Source organism: Pholis gunnellus (genome assembly GCF_910591455.1).
Source record: "Pholis gunnellus genome assembly, chromosome: 13".
Lineage (NCBI taxonomy): Eukaryota > Metazoa > Chordata > Actinopteri > Perciformes > Pholidae > Pholis > Pholis gunnellus.
Window position 1 is genome coordinate 6,621,067 of NC_136540.1, and position 21,974 is coordinate 6,643,040.

Consider the following 21,974-nt stretch of genomic DNA (forward strand, 5'->3'; position numbering starts at 1 on the left):
TTTCTAAGGTTTGAATCTGTTACAAGAAACCGTTTACATAATATGTCTTGTTTTTACCACAATATTTAACTACACTACACAATTAGCAGCATGAGCACTTCTTTGGCTAAGTGCTAGCTACATAGCTTATGCTAAATGCTAACACTTAGCTTTATGTTACAGGTGCTACGTTAACGTTAATACCGTAGAAATACGTGTCTTTAACGTTAATATTAGCTCCCTATAATGAATTCAATGTTTCGTTGACGTGTCCACAGGTAACAATAACGTTTCAGAAGACAAACAAACTAACATTTCATGAACAAACATAAAATGCCTCACCTGAGTTACGAAGATACGAAGCTCTGGTGTGGTTAGCAGTATTAGCTAGTAACCGTTAGCTAACTAACAGTTAGTTAATATTGTCTCACTGTAGTTACGTTTCTTGGTCATTAATCGCCTAAGTGCAGTATTCTTCACCCTTATCCACTTTTACAAACATGTCAAGCTTATTAAAGTAGTAATGATTCCACTTTAGGGTCCAAACTTTCCAAACGCGCTTCTTGTTGTTGGGAGATATTCAGATATGGAGGACTGACAAAACATTTGCAGAAAAAAGGCGAGACTTAGTCAAAATTCTGAATCCCTCAAATGTAAGACTTCTAAGAATTTAGCCAGTAATGTGAAATGTATCATTCAAAATATTTATATTAAAAATAGACCAAGCAGACATTTTTCCATGTAATACCTTAAAATAAATACACAGGTGTATTGAATAAAAAAATAAAATGATGATGGCTGCATTCCACTTAGTAGATGACATGGTATTGTATATTAAGGCTCACTGGAAATTCCAGTGTGGAATCATTTATTAAGACACTGAATGGAACGGAACTGAGTCATCATTAATGTTTTAAATTCTATCTGCGCTTTTTTGCAGTTAAGACAGTCAAAGTGTCTGCCCAGAAAAACGTTTATTATTTCATCCCTAATTTATATATCCAATACTGCTCTTCAGCATGACAGATATTGCAAGTGGTGCTCAAAACGTTATTGTCAATTAAACATTTTTTTTTAGCATCAAGAGCACATTGCTGCAAGACAGACCGCTAACCTCTCTAAATATGCCGGCCTTCTGGTGGTTTAGAGGTAAAAAACGTGGGGCCTACCTAATTAAAGTGTAAGCTGTGCATGTTGAGTAAATGTTTATGTAAAACGGATCCAAAAATTAAGACCAACCTTAATTTCCATAAATCAAACACCACATTTTTACAGAACACATGGCACCGCCTGATATTTATAGGCCTTCATAACTCCACAACCTGGCTTTATTCAGTATCAATAGAATTTCTGAGTCATACAACAAATAATCGGTATAGACAGTAAGCAGTTAAATCATCTGACATAACCAAAACAAATTAAGTGCACCAAGTGTTTGAAAAGCAGTGTGGTTATTAGGCTTACAGAATGTCAGGCTCACGATGAAATACCAAACGGTTTAGTCAATGCACCCAACAGCCGTCTGCATTTCATTATATTAATTTTAAGTCATATTGACGTGGTTGCTCCTGTGGTGGCAATCAAAATGGCATTAAAGGAAGGTGAAACAATTCATGTGTGCACATTAATTTTAACTGAGGAGAATCACTTAATGATATGACATTTACAGGAATAAAACAGGTATCATAAACTACCCACCTCAGCACCAGAAACAATGAAGATCAGTTCTCCAACTATCTGATTGTCAACATTTCTTTTGTGCTTTTTTTTTTTTTTTTTGCAGGAGGGTCGTAGCTACAAGTTAAATAATAATAATTTCTGACACATGTAAAAATATTTCTGTGGTACAAGTCTTTGTCGTCTATTTCTTGTCACAGTGTGTGAGAAGGCAGCAGATCACAAAGTCGTCAACGCCCCGCCTGCGGAGGAGCCACAGACAGTGACATCTTCTCGTGGCATAAAACCTGATTCATCATCAACCATCAAGAAAAGTCCAGATATCTCGTAGCACCCCGACATTTTGGGGCGAAGAAGTGGAACGTTGAGGGAAACCGCGACTGCCGCCCGATCTGTAGCTCATTTTCGCTGTGATCTCTCAACACAAAACTGTATTTTCTCATTCCTGAGCAGTGTGCCTGAATACATTTGCAAACTTTTTTTTGCATGATGTCTTTGACAGAAGCCAGACGTGTGTTTTTTTTGTGTGTGTGTTTTTTTTTTTTTGGTAGTTGGGCTGAATTTATAGCAGAAGGGTGGGTTGAAAATAAATATTTTTTCAGCAGTTCACGGCTGCCAAAATATAGAGAGCCAGATAGCAAATCCTTCAGTCCTGCATTAGCATTTCCCTCCAGTTGAAACTGTGATTGGGTCCATGTGTCAGAGGCAAGATGGGCGGGTCGACCAGCTGCCACACCCCGGTCTCTCCCAATTCTTCACAGGCGCAAAAGCCCAAGTAAGGAATCTGCGCACAGACAAGACGGATATGCATGTTATCAAAGAAAAAGAGATCGATGACAGGATGGAAATGAAAGAGGCGTTGAAACTAAAGCAGAAAACTGACCTTTCGGACCACTTGGACAAAGTCCTTGGAGTTTTGGGGACTGAGGCCTTGTATTTGGCGAGTGCAAGCCTCCAGGGAGGAAGCATGGGCCACAATCAGGACCGTGTTACCTGTGTGAAAGAGGTAGAGAACACGGAACCACATTCCACCGATACCGTTAGCTTTCCATACTGGCTATGGGCACTGAGTAGTCCACAATATGCAGCTTGAAATGTTCTTTGACTCGTGTTCTTTTCAGATAGAGATTGGGACATCGCCCAAATTAAACATTTGGATTCAGAAGGCCAGCGAGCTAAGAAACAAAGTGCTTGTTGTGTCGCCCTATTGTGTGTCGAGTCAGGTATATGTTCTTTGTGTAGGGCTCGCAAAGCAGGAGCCTGTTTCATGCAAATCTGTATGATTGTTTAGTTTTGATTTCATTGGCTCATGCTCCATGTACCGTACAGCCACCGGAGATTTAATTTAGAGCAGGAAAACAAGAAGCATTAAAATATAATCATCTCGAGAAAAAAAGAGAAAAAAAGCATTGCAGCTTGGGAATGTTGCCAACTTTTGGTGCTGAGTAAAGTTGGTATTAATTTCCCTGGATACATGTTTTAAACACCACTTTACCCAGGTTTTTGCTCTCCGCCAGGATCTCTCGGGTTACTTGGAAGCTCCTGCTGATGTAGGTGTCATAAGACTCTGACACCGCCAACTTACTTATGGGAAAATGAGGTCTAGGGACAAAACAATAGATAGAAACGATTTTAGTAAATTGCAGCCTCACAAGCTTGCGGATGCTGTGGCGCTGGTGTTGCTGTGTACCTGTATGTTGTGTCCACACTCAGGTTAGCAGCAGCCAGCTCAGCTGGGGGGATCCAGACGGGTAAACATGTGCCTGAAACCCACTTGGTCCATTCAAACAATCCAGGTTCCACGCGGATTTTTGTCTTTCCCTCCAGCTGGAGACCTGAAAACAGAGTGAAACACAGAGAGAAACTGTAGAAGAAGAAGAAGATAAGCTATCTCTGCATCTACTCGTGTCGTGTCATTTTGTCTCGCTCAACACATCTTCACATGAAACGTGAGACGTGGTGCAGTAACAGTAATTGTGTTGCTGCCCTAACATGAAATTACTTGGAAGTTTCAAGGTTTCGACAAAAAAAAAAGAAGACAGAAAGTATTTCTAAAAAGAAAACATTAATTAGGTGTTTTGCTGTGTTCAAAGAAAGTAGGTGGTGGGAAAAATCAGTTAGTTAAACCTATTTCTCATCTGTTTTGTGTCCTAATGATGCCTCTAGGTACCACAGAGATTTGAGAAAGCGTGATATGACTACACACATCCTACTGAGATCTGAGCCAAACTGAAGGTTTCAGATCCAAAAAAAACAACACTAATAAGAATCCAACATTATCATGTGTACTTTTGAAATGTATGCATATTGCATAACGTGCCAGCGGAGGAACCTGAATAGACGCTGTGTAACGTGTGTGTGCGGTGCTGAGGAGGTCCTACCCTGCAGGATGTGCTGAGCCGTCTGGACGCAGCGAAGAGAAGGAGAGCAGTAAACAAAGTCTACTGTTGTGTGGCTTTCCGACAGGGCTTCACCTGAAGTGGACCAAAACACAGTGTGATACTATTACAAGGCCTTTTAATCTTCATGTATACATAATCTCTACTGTGTTTAACAATCTTTAGAAACCTAAAATGTATATGAAAATGTACTGACCTACAAGACGGGCCTGGGTGGAGCCAAACACAGTAATTGGACAATCCTTATCATAATCCCGGTGACCTCCGCTTCTAGCTGGCAGGCTGGATGGCATGTTGAGATTAGAGCGAATGTATCGGCCTACGCGAACACAAATGAGAGTCTTACAGAGGGAAATACTATACTCAAAAAAGGTGTGTAATGTAAGCCTACAGTCTTAAAAAATAAATCTCCTGTCCATGCAAACCTTTAGTGTCGAAGCACTGAGTGATCCAGTGTTTCCCAAACACCACATCCATCCTCTCCCCATGGCGACACACAAACAGTCTCATCTTGGACAGGGACGACTGACTGGTCGGCCTCGACACCTGAGATAAAGTTTCACTTTAAATCTTGGCGCGTTGTAGAGAGTTTCACAGCATTAAATCTTGAGCTCCTGCTGGACGCGTACACCCGGCATTATTGGTTTTAACACGCTCAGTGAGGTTCATGAGGTTCTCTTTCACTTCAGCGTGCAGCCGGATGATGCATTTGTTTTTCTGCAAGCCAGAGGGAGAAGTCACGTACCTGCATAGGAGGACAGAGGCCGGCGAGGCCGGGAGGAGCCATGAAACTGTCAAGCAGATTGTCACTCAGCTGTCCATCCAATAGTAACCCAGCCACGGTGCTGCCAGAGTTCGACGGAGAGGCACAGGTGAGCATCGAGTGAGACCTGAGGATCAGACACACACGGAGACTTTAAAAACTCCTGTAGACATACAGCTTACATTATGCGACCATAGAGAAACGCAGGAATAAGCAAAAAGTAGGTCACAAGTTAGAAGTCAGGGAGTAAAAGTGTGTTTGGAATCATCAAAGTCAAGAAGCAGGCCAAGAAGAGGATTCATTTTCCCTTTAATCCTTCCATTCAGCTTAGAAACATCCCCTTATTTGTGTACTTTTCCGCTTAAACTGAAGGGATTTTTGTGGATTGTCAGTTTGAGATAACACCCACTGATCTCTTTGTGAAGTGGTTGCAAAAAAGGCGACTTGGTGGTTTTGACGGGCAATCAGTGATAACCTGCTACTTCTGTTGTTGTTCTACTACGTGCTCCTTAACAGATCAGGATTTCTTTTTTTAATTCAAGAAACATGGCGATGGATACGTGGCGCTTCCTTGTCCTTACCCATGGACGACCCAGGTGTCGGACTCATCGGCGCGGTTGACGTAGTTCTCGGGCAGCAGGCCCGACAGCCCCGTGCCCAGCGAGGTGCCGTACACCCAGCCCTCACTGGCACTGCTCTGCTCCACCGGAGACATGAAGATGAAGTCTCCGGGCATCAGCTCCAGCTCGTCGTCGTTCTGAGGCACATACGGGTACATGACTTGCAGTGTCTACAGGGGGCAGATGGTTAACGGCCATTAGACGAAGGCACTGCGGAATCAACGTGCAGATCGTGCATCTTTTTGTTCAGGAATAATTGTGATTGTAGCAACGTTTCTTTCCCGTAACGTCAGAAATATCAAACTGGACACAAAAGTACTCATTTTTCGAATTAAGCAAGTCAAACCTCATGATTAGCGAAGCGAATATCCCGTGAGAAGAGCACAGCCAGCCAGTCGCAGCCTGAAGACACGTCCACCGTTTTGGCCAACTTTTCCAGGATTGGAAGGTGACTGGTTTGGAAGTGGTATGCCAAAGTGACGTGAAGCTGTTTCTTGTGAGGCTCGACATGGACATCTGGACGAAGGACAAAGAGAGACATGTGCACAGCAAATGTATTATGTGTATTCGTATACTCATGAGAATCATAAAATGTTTTCCATTCTGTGGCGGTTCTCCACTGACAGAAAAATGGAAATGTATCATGTGGCGACACGGTCCGTGTATGACTGTCACAATGAGAGCCTCTGAAGCAGCATCAGTCTTGAACAGGTTTGGGAACAATTACCGCGTCTACAAGATCGTTTACTGCGATTCCCATCAAAACGGACGAAGGGGAGTCTCAAACCTGCTTTAGCCGTTGCTTCAGTTGCAAAATCGGACGCCAAACTCTTCAGCACCTCCGCCATCTGCTCCTCCACGAAGAGGCCGATGAAGGTGGAGGAGGTGTAGAGCTCCAGCGGGAGGGGCATGGGTATGCGACCCTTCCACTTGGCCACGGTGGTCTGGAGGGCCTCGGTCAAAGCCTCCACCTTATCGTCGGCACACTGAGACGACAAAAAAACAAAAACAGGAAGGTCACCGTATGCGTGACGGCTGTGAAACAGACCAGAGCGTCGAGCGTCGATGCACCACTGACCATGAAGAACTGGCAGAGGGTGATGTGGGGGAAGATGTTGTGAGCCTTGTTCTTGCCACAGGAGAGGCGGGACTGCTGCCAGAAGTGCGAGAGCTGCTGGAGCAGCGGCCCGCTGGGTCGCATGTACAACACATACTCTCTGGGCAGGGGGTCGTCCAGGAACGGGTCATCCACGTGGGAGAAGAGCCTGGAGAGGGCAGACGGGAACACCCAAAGTGATAGAGCGATAAGTGGGACAGTGAGCGGGAGAGAGGGCGGCTGACGTCCAGCAGAGGGCGATACAGTTGTAACACTTCAGTGGGTCAGTAGATAGTTATATTTACCGTTACAAGGGGTTTCTGTTTGCATTGTGCATTAATAACTGGGGCAGAGCATGGGAGTAAAAGTGTGTGTTGGCCTCACCAGTCACAAGCTGCCTGGACGTTTTTCCCTCCTGTCGAAACCAGAGCTTTCAAGCTGGAGAGAGAGAGAGAGAGAGAGAGGAATGGAGATCAAAGCACAGTCACAAAATCAATAGTTTCTCTTCCGGACCGTGTTTATTAGGGGGAGATTGCCGTGCTTCCACGTGACGATGAGAAAAGAGCAAACATCCCGAGAGAGCAGTAAAGTCATAATTCAGAACAGGAGTTCATTAGTCATACCAGAGTTTCATGAAACTGCATTGATGCTCATTTGAAACACTTTCTTTGCTGCGAAAATATCAGAAATATATCACAATTCCGGTTGGAAGTGATTCAGTAGATGATTAAATAGCGAGCACCGTGTGTTATGGGGGACAGCAGAAATCCGCTCACAGTCTTGGATAACAATTCATCTCTGCAGCAGCAAAATGTCAGAATATTAAGACACCATAAATAAAGAAAAACACGGTAATGCTTCGTGTTTTGATGTAGTCCCACTGCGTGATTTATCCGTGTCACTTCATAAAACTATAACGTCTCGTGACTTTTCTGAAACAAGAGCTGATTGCTTGATTACTCTTGAGTGCTCAAAATCTAATTAGTGTCTTTTTATAAAACCTCTGGTATGGCGGGCCGCCTCTGAAGGGATTCACAGATTCCAGCAGCTTTCTTACAGTTTCGAGAGGAACAACAGAGTGTCTCCATGAGACTGTATTTGTAAAGATTTGGCACACATTGGCAAAAACCTTCCACTAAATAATCCTAAATTTGTGTATATATACATATATATATATATATATATATATATATATATATAATAATGATGAAGTGAGAGTTGGTGGCAACAAAGTAACTTTTACAGACAGTGAGGTGTCTGTTCCTTCATTTTAAAGCTTCTCAATGCAAAGTAGATATAAGTGGAAAACACCTCGTATCAAAGATGCATCTTTTGATACTTTATCTTTGTCGACTTCCTTTCCAACAGTTTGGTTCCCTGACAAGAAACTAAAAGTAAGCAATTCCGTGTTTGACGTTGAAAATTTCATTTCACTATTAAGCAACAGGAAATGCATTTTGAGTAACCGCAGCATCTGACCTTTAAGACTCGACCACATGCCATGGGATCCCATCTCCTTTCAGCTGAAGTTCTTACTGCGTTATGTGGAACAAAACCTCCACAAGTCTTATTTAAAAGGGTAACACTAATTGCACTAATCGTCACTGTCCTAGTAAACGTAAAAGACAACCTACAGCTGGTATTAAAGTAAAATGAACGAGCAGAAAGTGCCGTTTTCTGTACCGTCGTAGAGCCTCTGTTTTGACTTAAATTCACAGCACGATAAAGACGTGTTGCAGCTTCTCTGTGTGTGCCGACGTTGGCAGCGTTCGCTGTGCCACTCTAGCGCTGAAATTCAATGAGCTATTTTTAAATTTGCCCCACTGAGAGGGTCCTAGATACGGCAAAAAGTCCCCGAACCCTGGGGCAGTGTGCCCTGACTACAGCGACGCGACAGATGGCTCACACAGAGCTACCACTAGAACATGCACACGCAAATAAATGCAGGGCGAAGATGAATTTAAAGACAGAGACGCACGGACAAAACTTGGATAAAAGTCTCCTGTTCCGTTTACCTCATCAGGCCTTCGACTGTTAGCTAGAACACTGGATTACAGCATTTTACCTCATTGATCCATTCTTTATTCCTGCAGTATAAACCACCACAGCATGCAGAGGGCCTAAGACAGCGGCCTTATTCAGAGATCCCACCTGGTGCGGTGCGGAGGAGGAAAAGAAGGGGATTTCTTTTCCCCAGAAAGCATGACGGGATTACAAGCAGATGTGACTGAGACGTCACAGAATCCAATCCAGGCTAGAACATTGGATTGCTTGCTTCTAATCTCTGTGTTATTTTTATGTGAGGGAACTCTTGAGACATCAAATAATGGAAAAGGTCTCACGCTCACAGAGAGGTTTACTTCAATTTAATCGGCTTTTTGGGCTGCTGGAATTACTGGAGACCCTGTCCCAGGCATAAATGATATAAAACATTATCAAGCAGGAGATAAAGTGTGGTGTTGTTTGCCTTTCTTTTTTTTTTACTCGTTGATTCAAAATGTAATGCAGGAGGCTGGAGGGTTCAGCTTCAGAACTGTAAATGGATTATATTGTAGTCAAGACCACCTTTAGGGAGACCAGGTCACGACCCTCAACGACCAAGATCTTGAGGGGTTGAGACCAAGTCGAGATCAAGACCAGGATTCCTCTTCATGTACACGTGTGTATACGTGTGTATACGTGTGTTACGCCTGTAGTCGTGGTCATGAAATAAAAATCTAATGTGAGAGCTGCTTTGTAAAGCTGATACTGCAGCCTTATAGTTGTCTTGTTACGCATACTTAGATAGATAGATAGATAGATAGATAGATAGATAGATAGATAGATAGATAGATAGATAGATAGATAGATAGATAGAGGCTTCAACACAGTTTTAGACACACAAAAATTGTCTGTCAAACCATTCTAAGACATCGTGGCGGTGCACCTGCCAAACACGGCACGCAAAGAGTCGTCCTTTTCACACGGAATGTTAAGAATAACATGTGTTGGGATCACTTTTTCAAATGGAAAACAGAGTAGTGTGGACGTGGCCTCAGTGCCAATTCTATTTCGTTTCCACTCCTTGAGGCAAAAAGAAAGCGGGACATCGACATCTGCGACAGCCTCCGGGAGCAGCGCTGGGCAGAGCTAGCAGCAGTTTCACAGGCGGCGTCTCTCTCTCTCTCTCTCTCATGGGCCAGCTGGTCCACGTTTAGCCAGGAAGACAGCACCTCCTGCCCCTTCAGCCTTGTATACAGCATCTGCTGTTTGACACTTTAGTATTTTTTTTAAATAAATCTTTACTAGTTTGTTTCTTGTTGAACTAAATATTCATGTTTCTATGTGTTCCACCGTCGTTGAAACTGTCCTCGATAACTGTCCTCGATAACTGCAGCTAACCCGGAGGCCTCTTCTTTGCTCTTAGAAAGAGCGGAGTTATTTATAAACTGCATTTCCTGCTCACAGCTAGACAAAGATAATAAAAGAGAAAAGAAAAGGTTTGAGAGTGCTAGGGAGAGAAGTCACTCTGGATTTGGTTCAGCTTCATATCAGCTGTACTGTTTGCATGAATTACAGTGACCGGGTTAGATAACAGCTTTCACTTCATTTGCACATTCACCACTGTTGAAGGCGATATTGGAAAACGGTCTTTCATTTTTCACCCACATATGGCAAGTGTTTTCAGTTCCTGTTTCCACATTTAACTCTACTACAGATACAAATGTGTTGGCTGCCTGTCTGCTTAAACAGAATAAATAAACAGCGTTTCTGGTTTCTCATATATGTAAACATGCCTTGGACTGTTTATGACAGCTGACCTTTCTTTGCTAAACTTGGATGTCTCGGGATGAAAGTTATCGCTTTAAATCCGGCAACGTGCACACTTCTCATGGCCTCTCGTGAGTGTGAGCACTTTGGATTCCTGTAAACATTGTGTTTGAAGTTATTGCGCCAGGAATGAATCTCATACATTTCCTAGCTAGGTATTAGCCAAGAAGGAAAAAAGAAATCAGAAGTGAAAGCCAAAAGTAACAAGCATCTAGAGCTGACGTTAACGAAACCACGTCACCCTCTCGCAACATATACACAAACACACGCACACACAGCTACATACTCCCAAGGGCCCCTCCCCGACTCAGCTCTATGGGCGAAACAACACTTCCTGTTTACAAGCCCACGGCGAACACTCACCACTAAAGCCACTTATCGCTCTGAGAGCACTGCGACTGCCCCCCGAGGAGAGCCCCGTCAGCAGAGGAAATGTGCCTCCCTACGTCCAGTCTGGCCGACACTCGGGCCCGGTGAGCCGAGGCTGACACCAGACGTTACTGCGCTTTTCTTCAACCTATTCACTGGCTGACTGGCCAGGAAGAGAAGGGAGCTTATGATTTTGCAACAGCTCTGTTCAGGGTGTTTTGTAGAACACAAAGACGGCACATATTAGGCTTTGACTGATATAATTGTAATCGGGAGAGCGGGGTCGGTTGGGACACTTTTGCATCGACATGAAATAAATAAACACTCCCATTACTCACAGTCTACTTGAACACTAATGACAATAATGTGATAACTGAACAGATACAGGTGTCTGCGGACAATTTATAAAGTCTTTTAGAGCACCAAGCCAAACATGAAAGGCACCATTTTTGTTAAATGTACAAGGAGTGCATTTCCCCCAAAAGTCCACCTCCCTGGGATGTTTGGGACACCTTGTTCTGTGCTAACAAAATGTCATTTAAATTTAAAAAAAGGACTCAATTCTAAATGTTAACATCCTATATTTACAATGCCACTTGCTCACATGTTTCTTTGAAAAAATATATTACTGAGATATGGAATTTGGCTGCCGAGTCAACTGTGTAAACATTCACGCAGTGACTTCACAGTGGTTCTTATTTAATTAAGAAAAGCCTTTGTCTTGTTTTTTGTCTGTTGATTCGTATCAAGGTAGGAAGTAGGAACGATACTGTCCTCACCGTCCCAGGGAGTGCCGACACACTTTGGACTCCTGTGCTAGCTACCAGCAAAACAGCTAAAACTAGCATCTACTGATACAAAAAAATAAGCTTTCCTTTTATATGTGACATCATTTAAAAATAGTATGGTAGAAAGAAACACAACAAAAGAGCCAAAAGTGTACTTTAAACTGAATGAAATAATAGGAATCGTCAAAAGGTCGAAGGTGAAGCGGGTGAGCGTGAGCGTGGTGAATGGCGTCGGCACAGTTGCTTTCTCACTTGCTGAAAGGACTGGTCCCGACTGACCCCGCTCTCTTTGGTATTTGTTAGAGCAGTTACTCACGGCCAACATTAAATAGCAATAATGGAGTTAGAGTAAATGTTAAAAGAAATTGCTTGACATTTGGGAGATATGTGTATATTTGCTTTCATTCGAGGACTTAGATGAGAAGATTGATATCACACTTCAGGTCTGTGTGTTAGCATAAGGACTAGAAACAGAGGAAGGAATCATCTCTAAAGCTCACGTTATTAATAAGTTGAATCTTGTGTTTTTATTCTGTCCACTAGTTTTAGTTGATTAGATACCTTTAGAGGAGTTAGCAAGGTCAGAGCCAGGCTAGCTGTCTCCTCATCTATGCGCTACATTAAGCTAACAAGCAGCTAGCAGCTAACTTTGTAGTTACCAGACAAACATGAGACAACAATCCTCTGAACCAACTCTTGTCCAGAAAAGGAATAAGAGTATTTCACACACTGTCAAAACTATACCAATAATTGTGGGAGTGAGTAGTGGTCATTTTGTTTGAGTGTCTTGGTAGCACAACATTTAGTTTTGGGTCACAAACACACACACACACACACACACACACACACACACACACACAAAAGCCTTTGTTTCGAGCTGACAGGGCAACGCTTTCAGCACCACGTCTTTAACAAAGCTAGCTGTGTGCAGCCTGTGTCTGGAGCCGCTGCTCCTCGTCTCACTTCATTATTTCCGCAGAAGAGAGCTGAGAAGTCCACAGGGGCAGACAAGCGCAAGTCGGAGATTGACACCAATAAATGAACCGTGTGAGCGTCTGTGTGACTTAAGGACGTTAACAATATTCCTCGCTATATCTGTCCATCAACCTCATCAGGTTGAACAAAGGATTATTATGACGCTTCTGTTCAACCAGTGATTAAGTGTGTTGTTGCATGAGTGGTATTTTTAGCTCCGCACAAAGTGACGTCAGCGAAACAAAGTCAAAGTGCACAAAGCGAATGTTTCACTAAGAATACATGAGGCACGGTGCCAGGATAGTGATGCATCACACGGCACTCTTCGAAAGTCCCGGGATGTGTCATATGAAGCTAACGGCATATGATTGAGCCGTGCCTTGTAGGCATGTGGATGCCTTATAAACAACACGTTTGACACCCAAATCATTCTTTATTTTAATTAAACGTGATCAATTTGATTTCTGTCAAACATATAAAAAAGGTATCCGGTTTTCAATCTTCGGGACTTTTTCAAATGAGAAGAATTTTTATGACTCAGTCAGTACACCAAACTCATTTTCCTATCTGCAAGTGACATGTGAATCTCCTTTTTGAGCCGCCCTAAAACCACCGTCTGAACACAGCGCTCAATAAAGGTCACAAGCCACTTCCGGAAATGGGCGACTTCCTCTTGGCGTGTCTCGAGCACAAGCTTCGAGTTTGTTCTTGCGAGCCGCACGCGCAGGCACCAAAGTGTCACATGTATGCACAAGTTATAGTGTATAATTATTATCATGTAGCGCCCTTGTATGAACTAAAATTGTGTCCTCGAGATGTTTTTTGAGACGTGTAGTTGTCACATTAAAGGCAGAAGTTATGAAAGTGGTGCCGATGGGAAGTCTGCATGCACACAGACTTCCTCTTTCACACGGAAAATGTACCGTGCGTGATGTTATCCAAGCTAGATGTACAGCTCAGTAACCACAGTGGCTTTGAAGTCTTCGTACGAGAAGCACAGTGAAACAGACAATAAGCGTGTCAGGGACTAAAGACAATCTGTATGAAATAAGCACTGTATAGAAGCGACCTCAAAAGTATCATTAAATAATACTAAACAGAGCCGTCCTTTAGGTTTTTGTCATTGTTTTATAAACTGAAGCTCAAATCAACCAAGATGAGGGTGCATAATCTTAAAATGAGTGTCCTTTTGCATAATAGGTTGTATTAAATACAATCTATTTAGCATTTTAGCAACAATTTATTTCCAAATAAATATAATGTATGACATATCATTCTAATTCTCTTCAAATGTACCAGTGAGGAAAGATGTGTTGACATTTGCAAGCAGAAATGTAAAAATGACTTAAACGAGTGAATATTTGTCTTTTAGTTTTGGGGGTTTTAGTGTCGAATGTCATCAGGCTAAGTCAGTCCAACAGGCCCCCATCATGGGATCAGACTAGTGCAGAAACCCTGTGTCAATTATTCAATGATCTAATCAGCAGAAGACTCAAATCTGCTCTTCTCCGATGTGAGGATTTGCTGCTTTTCTCTATTTTCTGCCACAGTAAAGTGAATATCTTTAGGTTTTGGACAGTTGGTTGGACAAAAAAATGTGAAAGTGTCAAAGTGGACTCTTAGAAGTTGTGAGGGGCATCTTCAAAATGTTCAAAATGTATTTAAATAACCAAACAAGTTGAATTGAATTGAACAATTCAGTAAAAACAGATTAATCTGTATTTACTGTGATGGAGTTGCCCCATGCAACGGTAGAAACACAGAAGGGGGGCCATAGCATTGTGGGGAGCACAGGCTTTCTGACCAAAGTATAGTAGTTGAATTTTCCACACACAGGCGTCACTGTGAGAACATCTGTGATTGGTCTAAAAGATCACATGACATTGCTGTATTGCCTGACAGGAAACTTCTCTGGTTCTATGCCTCCTTCTACATCTGGTTAATACTAGACAGAGTGAAAAAAGGCCTCGGCCTCCGACGCCGTCGATGTTCTGTTACATTTTGGTCATCAACTTCCTGTTTCCCTTGCTCAGAATTGCCACATTATTCCTCTGTGTAACGAAACAAAACAAAGCTCAAACAGATGATTATACACAAATCTGTATCCTGAAACGTATTCATGAAATGGGTTTGGATTTCAGACGGTTGTTTTGTTTTTTTAACAAAGCTTTGAGGCCTGTTTACTTTGGTGTGATCGGCTTGTTTGCTTCTCAAAATCACTTCGCAGGTCATTTGTCTAAAATCAAGGGTAGAGTGTTAAAAATACAATAACTGTAATTCAGGTTACGTAGCTTTAGTTTTAAGTCTTTACAATTTCAAGGTGTGTGACTCCAGTATGCCCAGTTGTTTTGGCCACAAGCACGACATTTAACACTGCACACACACACACACACACATATCATAGTGTGAGGACAGGGATGACTCATGCTTTAAATCAAGGTGAGTGAGGAATGACTAAGCGAGGACCTTTTTGGGACTTTGAATACACTGGTAAGACTGCACAATAAGCACAATAAAGGAAACGAGTTTACACTGAGCTCCAGCCTTCAGGCTTTTTGTTGGAGAGAGTTTGAATCATACGATCAAATAAATGACACTTGGTAGTTCTTTTTCGGGCTAATTCCTGTTTAAAAGATTAAATAAAAAATAGAAACAAACAAATAAATGATTCAATATTTGTATTGTATTTACAGCATGTTGAGTGGTTGAACTGTAGCGCTTTATTTCACAGGTCTGTATTTGTTAATTGAGGTGGGAGGAAAGTGAAAAAGGCCAAAGCAACTCATTGTCCAACCAAAATTGATGGCTCTCTACTTTTGTCCAATCCCAGTGTTGCATAACTAGACAAAAGCAAAAAATAAACACGGTGAAACGCGGTGCGTCTGTCAGGCTCGCAGTCGTTTCCATCAGAAAACAGGGAGAGAGACCACTGTCCATCCAGCTCCTATCGGATTACAATAGACAATTCCTGAATGACTCAGCTGAAAAGTCCCCCAAATGGAATAGATGGGCTGTTTCTATGTGTGTGTGTGTGTGTGTGTGTGTGTGTGTGTGTGTGTGTGTGTGTGTGTGTGTGTGATTCATGCTCCCCACTGGTTTAAACTAACTCCTCAAACACATTGAAGCCCTCGTTCCCTAAAGCTATGACTGATAACTGATTTTCCTATTGTTCCTTCTTCTCCTCCTCTCGGGCCTGATAGCGAAAACATGCAAATCAGCTGTTTATTTTGAAGTTTTCCTGTCTTGTGTCTGGGTCGGTGACGAGCAGAACGTGACAATCTGGATTAGCGTCGCAGTTCTTCTTTACAGCACAGAGTTCTGCCGGGTGTTGAATACTTTTTAAATGGTACCAAAACATATCTGTAGAACTGAGTATCAAAATCTGTCAAGTGCTGAGAGCTGGCATTGAATGTCTGGCCAAAGCTGTACTTTATAAACACAACACCGACACACATTGTGCCTTAGTATTTGCATTTATTTGGAGGGTTTTTTCCCCACCTGGTGAGTGTCCCATATTCCCTCCTGAGGCTCTGCAAGCTTGTAAATAATGAGTTGCTGACTCCGTCCGTCTGCTTTTTGTTCATGCCCACTGGGTTTATCAGCTGCTGGAAACAGGTTTGATGAAAGCAGTGTATAGGCCAATAGTGACACCACGAACAACAACACTGAGTGAGTTTGCAGACTGACCGTTAGTAAGCTCGTTAGCTCAGAGAAACGTCCCTTTGTATCTCTCTTCAATCACTTTATTTTTAACGAAATGCTGTGCGATGGTAAACAAAGTATAAGTAAGTAAACAGAACAGTATAGGGAAAACATAGAGAGAGCTAGCCAGCTAGCAAGGTCTAGCAGTGTCTGTGCTAATATGGACAATTTTCTAATACGCCTACCCATATGTCACTTAATTCTGTGTATTACTAGTGTATTAACTACTGGGCTTTAAGCTCCAGGTGGAAAACCAAACTTAAACACCCCAGGGTGACGCGCATAAACATCCTGCAGCCTCACCCGTGTTGCATTACCTACCTATCTGTATTTTCATTATCATCTCGTTGTTTCTGTGTCTCCACTGACATCCCAGCAGACAGACTTGAAGGTAATGACGCTGAGTTATTCTGCTTCATTAGAATTGTATCCCTTTGATCAAAGTGATCATCAGTAATGGCTGCGCGTCTGAAGATATATAACCAACCACAGTCACTCATATAGTCTGCAGTGGTTCATTAGGCAGGAGGAGAGAGAGAGAGAGCTGCAGTCTGGAGAGCGATGGAAGCCAGTTCTGCAGGAGATGTAAAAGGCTTAATTTCGGGGATGCTGTATCTGTCGAGCTAAAAGAAAGAAAGACTGCTCGATACTATTGGCGTACTTAGCAAAACTCAGATAAGTGCCGCCAGTCATTCCATAAATGTTGGTCTCTTGTTTTATAACGCTGGGAGACAGTTTTACACCCTACAATTCAGACACTGGAACTAGTAATAGATCTGGGGGTTAATCACGGAGCTCTGAGGTTACCGCCGCAGCTGACAGAGACTCAAAGTGAACTATATATTTTTGCGACATGGGACACAATTTCGCGGCACGCTGCACACACAGAAAGGCTTTTGTGCGAGATGGGGCTGCTCAAATCACCGGGCTGGATGTATAACGTGTCACTGACTACACAAACTATGAGAAAGGACATTATGACTACAGATTATGCGATTAGATAGGAGTTCACGCGGTGAAAGGAGGCCGAGATGTAAAAACTGAGCCGTGCAGAACTTTTCAGTGTCCGTGGCCATACGTAGCATATCGAAGGATATATTTAGGTGTAAAAGGATTCAAGCTGGTGCCAAACAATTTGAGTTACCAGGAAGGAAATGGGTTTTTACAAAGGATACGTTACAACATAAACTTGCGTTCTGTACGTCTAAAAAGTTACCCTCCCATTCATTTACAATGCAGCACCTCCACATTCCACATTTCTATAATTTCTCTGGGTTCTGGTTTTAAAAGAGAAATGCTTCTGTTGACTTGTGGTCTTAAATATTAAGACTTCATGCCAGATACTGCTTAAAACTCTCATGAAAGTCTTAGAAACAATCTGCTCCAGTCCTCCAGTGTCAACCAAACACTTCAGCATACATTCAAGACCTATAAAGGGTTACACTGCGCTGATGCTTGAGCCCACGAACCTCCGTAGCAAGCAGACGACACATTGTCATTTTCTAATACAATGACATCATCCATACACTACATTCACAAGCCAACAGTGCTTGTTTCCTGGCAACTCTTCTCTCAAGGATGAATGAGAAGAAGATGCAGGAATGCCCACAGGATCAGCTTTTCATTGAAAAATACGGAGAGCTGGCAAGAGAAAAGTGTGAGTCAGAAAACACTGAGCATCTCCCGTATTCTTCTTCTGTAGTGGGAAATATGTCCAAAAAAAACAACCATAGACACCCACAGACACACACGTACCAGTGATGCTGTGTTTCTGTTGCATTGGTGGAAAGTAACCAAAGTACAGTAACGGTACTGGAGCAAATGTATTACGTACTTATTATCAAGTAGTTCTTCTATTTACTCAAGTATTTTCAGAGGTATTTTTTACTTTTTACTCGTATTTGCAGGTACAGGTAACTTTGCACATAATAAGTACAATAAGCATATAAAATATGATGCATAACACAGGACATTGGACTACAGGACTCTATAAAACGGTTCCAACTTCACTACCTACTGCACAACATCAAAACACATTGAATCGTATTGCACAACCCTGTAGAGAGGAACAAGGCTGTGGATTCCAGAGCGAAAAACTACACTAAAAAGGGGTCATTCGACATGGCCCCCCCACAGGCTGTGCCATGTGTTAACAGCATTACACAGCACAGCAGACTAGTCTCCTTTCGGCTGCAGAGATGCTTCAGATCAGCTGATTATGACACTGAAACACGCAGAGAGACAGAGAAGGAGGCATGCAACTTTGGCGAGAGAGGGATGCTGCTGGGAAGCCTGATTTAACCTCGTTATAATAGCGCGCGTGTGTGTGTGTATGCGTGTGTGTGTGTCTTGGGACAGTGCAGCTGTGTACTCACGCCCTGGTCTTGGGGAAGCCCATGGACAGCAGCACGTCCAGAGTGGACCCATGTTTGACGGTGCTTGGCCGGCTCTGCCGCTGCCTCCGCGGCGTCACTTTGGCATACAGTTCCTCTTTAGCTGCCATAACTCACAGCTCCATCGGTATGGCAGGTCCTCGGCTCCTCTGGTGTATTTTCATTTATTTAAAAAAAAAAGAAGAAGAAAAAAAAAAGAAGGATGGAAGCGGTAGACTATTTAAACGAGGGTGATTTGAGTGAGGCGGAAGTATGTACAAAACGCCAAACCTTCCGAGGAAAGGAGCATTGATCTGGGTTTGACTAACGCTCTGAGCTAGATCGAGCTGCCTCCTGACGGCTCGCACATAAAGTCAAAACCATCAGCAGGCGGGTCAGCCATGGGAAGTCACTTCTGCCCTCTCAGCCGTGCCCCCGATTCACAGTCCCCGACCGAGGTGAACATGTCTGGTTCTTTGCTCGCCCCCTCCGCACACAATCAACTGAATAAAATAAAAAAACAGATGCTGTATGAGCTTCTTTTTCCACACGATGTCTTATTTATGAATGGGTCCTGAGTGGGCGGATGTTCAGCCTGTAAAATGTTGCGGCTCTAACTGCGCGGCCCCTTTTATTTAAAGAGGCAGTACACAGATTTATGAGAGGACCGGAAGTGTGTGTGTTTGTTTTTTAAGGCGGAATATGCGTTGAACTGAGAGTAACACACACTCTTCTCGGTTGGACGCGCTGTTGTTGCACAAGTGCTCTGAAATCACATTTGGTCGAGGCAGTGCGATGAAAAGCGTCGAGGTAGGGCTGGATGGTGGAAAAAGTTGGTCACACTTCCTGTCTGGGGAAAGTGGGTGTCGGTACTCTACGCATGCGCAGTGCACAGGAAAGAGAGCAGCAACGCCATCCTCAGTTGCCACAGCAACTTATGGGTGTCAAACTTTGTAAACATGTCACTATATTACATTTTTACATAAAAAAAAAATCTTTGTTTTGATTTTGTATCTACTTAGGTTGTCTATTCATTTGAATGTGCATTTTATTTTGAAAATATGTTTGTGGTGAGATCATAGACAGGCAGAACCTGGCCTTATTGCCCATAACTTATAGTAAACTGTCCAATCTTTGCGTTTACAGCTTCATATGAGCTGGGCACAATAAAAAAAGTTATTTTCCCTTGTTGTGGGTCATATAAGTGTCTAATTGTATTATTGAAATTAATGGGAATATTGCACTCTTGTGAACAGTCAATATTACTGGGTTAACTGGGTCCTCCGGCAATTTGCAAGATAGTTGTAAACTTCACGTTTGTCAATTTCATACTTTGTGTTGTGTTCTCAATGTCATAATAGTGGTCTATATACTGTATGAACATAAAAGGGTGTTGACAATATGCAGCATGTGGAGTCTAGATGTCTAGATTATGTATCTGTACTTTATTTACAGCCAATTTAAATGTGCAGCGAGGCTGTTCAAGCTGCAGTTGTCAGTAATATGCTTTTGGTCTGTCGGCATTTGTATTTTTTTGTTAGTTTTGCGGAGCCTTTGTCATATGATTTTTTTTAATCAAGTACAATAAGCTGCAACTCACATTCTTTTATTTGCAGCCAGGGATCTCGTCAGTAAAAGGGTAATTTTCTTGACACAGAAAAATGAAAAAACTGAAGTGGCAAAAATAAACATTTGACACTGTAGCTTCACTGTGTCTATGCACAGCTGAATATTACCGGTCACGACAGCAGACTCAGTTTAACATTTTATTAACCAATACATAAGGCAAAGTTACAATCATCAGCTCTATTTTCTACAAAGGAAAGGTCAAGCAATGTAGAAAACTTGAACAATTGTTTCTCCATTGTAAATATTGTACCTGAATAATTATATTAGTGCATGATTGATGTCTGACCTTATCAAACCACTTAAATACACGGCCTGAGAATTTGTGGATGTCAAATGAAACAAATGAATAACTTTAGTGTCTGGAGGTAGACGGAACTAATATCAGGATCATCGTGTCACAACAGTGTGGGTAATTAATCACAACGATAAGGCTCCACACGATGCTTTACGAAGAGGCTGGTAATCATTTAAAAACTTGTTTAACACCTCGCTTGACGTTTACTGAACTGTCAGTCTTCACTGAGTTAAACACCAATTCACTTGGCCAGTGTGGTTCAGAGGTTTAAAAACTAATGTCCAGACAACACTACCAGACACACACACAACACTAGCTCAACTAGAAATTATGTGTAAAAGAGAATGTGCACCCAAAATGTTTATCACACAAGCAGGAGTAGAGTTTCCGGTTAATGGCGGGACGCTCAGAGAAAACAGTTTTTAAAATTGTTCTAAATAACAAATGTGAAAACAGTTTTGTATTTACAAAAGAAAACTTTAATAGGAATAAAAAAATATTGTACATTACAACAATTTTGTAGTTTGTTAAAAAAGAAAAACACTCAACCAATGATCCATTTTTGATATACAAGCTCCTTCAATGGTTCAGCTTACATACACACACTGACTGATAAGACTTGTCCTGGAGGAAATTAAGGTTTTGGGTCAGTGAATGTAATAAAATGTGGCTGTAAAAAGCCTTTATCAAGCTTTATTGTTCTCATGAGTACAATTTCCTTCTAAAATAAGTTAATTTACCTGGATTTCCTTTATTAATAGTACTATTTGATTTAATATGTTTACAGCCAAAATAATAAAATAAAGTTCCGTAGCGCTCGGAAGCACAGAAAATCAGAAGCACACAGAAACACACGCTGCAAAGATAACGATGGAAACATGACGGAGGCTAAAGGGGGTCTCTAGTAGCCGCATCTCATGCCATTACAGTAACCTATCGACATATGGAAGAGGGCTCATAACCTGCCTGTCGTCAATGTATCTGAGACACTAAAGTAGACGGCTCAGTTCAACAATCACACTGGTCTATACAAACTGCAACCATGCCGAGAGACGTTTAAAAGCGAGGCGATCTCCTGTCGTTGATGAAGACTATACCACGAACGACGACTTCTGTTTGAATTCCCCCTGAAAGCAAACACATCAAACATCAGAACCAAAAAACACCAAACTAAGTACTATAGCCTGTCCTTAACTAACACCAAGCACGCCTGAATAGGATATAAATATCTTGGAACAACAACACCACCACTCATACTCACGTCTTCATCGTCACCACCACTGTACAGTGAGGATGCGGGCTGGTAGACCACGCTGGGCTTTGGTTTGCTGCAGGGAGAATAAGAACAACATGTTGAGCGAGTCACAGGGAGAGCTGTGGGAATAGTGTAAAGTCATTCTATAGATCATCTGCTAAAGTCTAGGAAGTATTAAAAGAAAATCCTCTCACCTTTCAACCTTCTCTGTAAAGGCAAGAAAGGAAAACAACGTCAGAGGGATA

At 42.3% G+C, this 21,974-nt stretch overlaps 1 protein-coding gene across 1 annotated transcript; it reads right to left on the bottom strand.

The window, feature by feature from the left end:
• Window positions 1–1,704: 1,704 nt before the first annotated feature.
• On the bottom strand, window positions 1,705–19,066 carry ubash3ba (ubiquitin associated and SH3 domain containing Ba). The gene is made up of 14 exons (XM_079172064.1): window positions 18,554–19,066; window positions 6,919–6,972; window positions 6,517–6,703; window positions 6,226–6,424; window positions 5,785–5,954; window positions 5,400–5,608; window positions 4,801–4,945; window positions 4,481–4,601; window positions 4,252–4,374; window positions 4,038–4,130; window positions 3,347–3,491; window positions 3,152–3,258; window positions 2,540–2,649; window positions 1,705–2,440 (listed from the first exon to the last, which is right to left on the bottom strand). The coding sequence occupies exons 1-14, from the start codon at window positions 18,679–18,681 to the stop codon at window positions 2,303–2,305; spliced, it is 1,929 nt and encodes a 642-aa protein (XP_079028190.1). The 5' UTR covers window positions 18,682–19,066; the 3' UTR covers window positions 1,705–2,302.
• Window positions 19,067–21,974: the final 2,908 nt, after the last annotated feature.

Bases quoted from the DNA above. Each gene is read 5' to 3' on its own strand.
- ubash3ba (XM_079172064.1), bottom strand. From the start codon at position 18,681: ATGGCAGCTAAAGAGGAACTGTATGCCAAAGTGACGCCGCGGAGGCAG. The intron at 6,704-6,918 runs GTGAGGCCAACA...TGCCCTCTCCAG, and splicing joins GTCCAGGCAGCTTGTGACTG to GCTCTTCTCCCACGTGGATG. The intron at 4,131-4,251 runs GTCAGTACATTT...GGTCCACTTCAG, and splicing joins CACCCAGGCCCGTCTTGTAG to GTGAAGCCCTGTCGGAAAGC.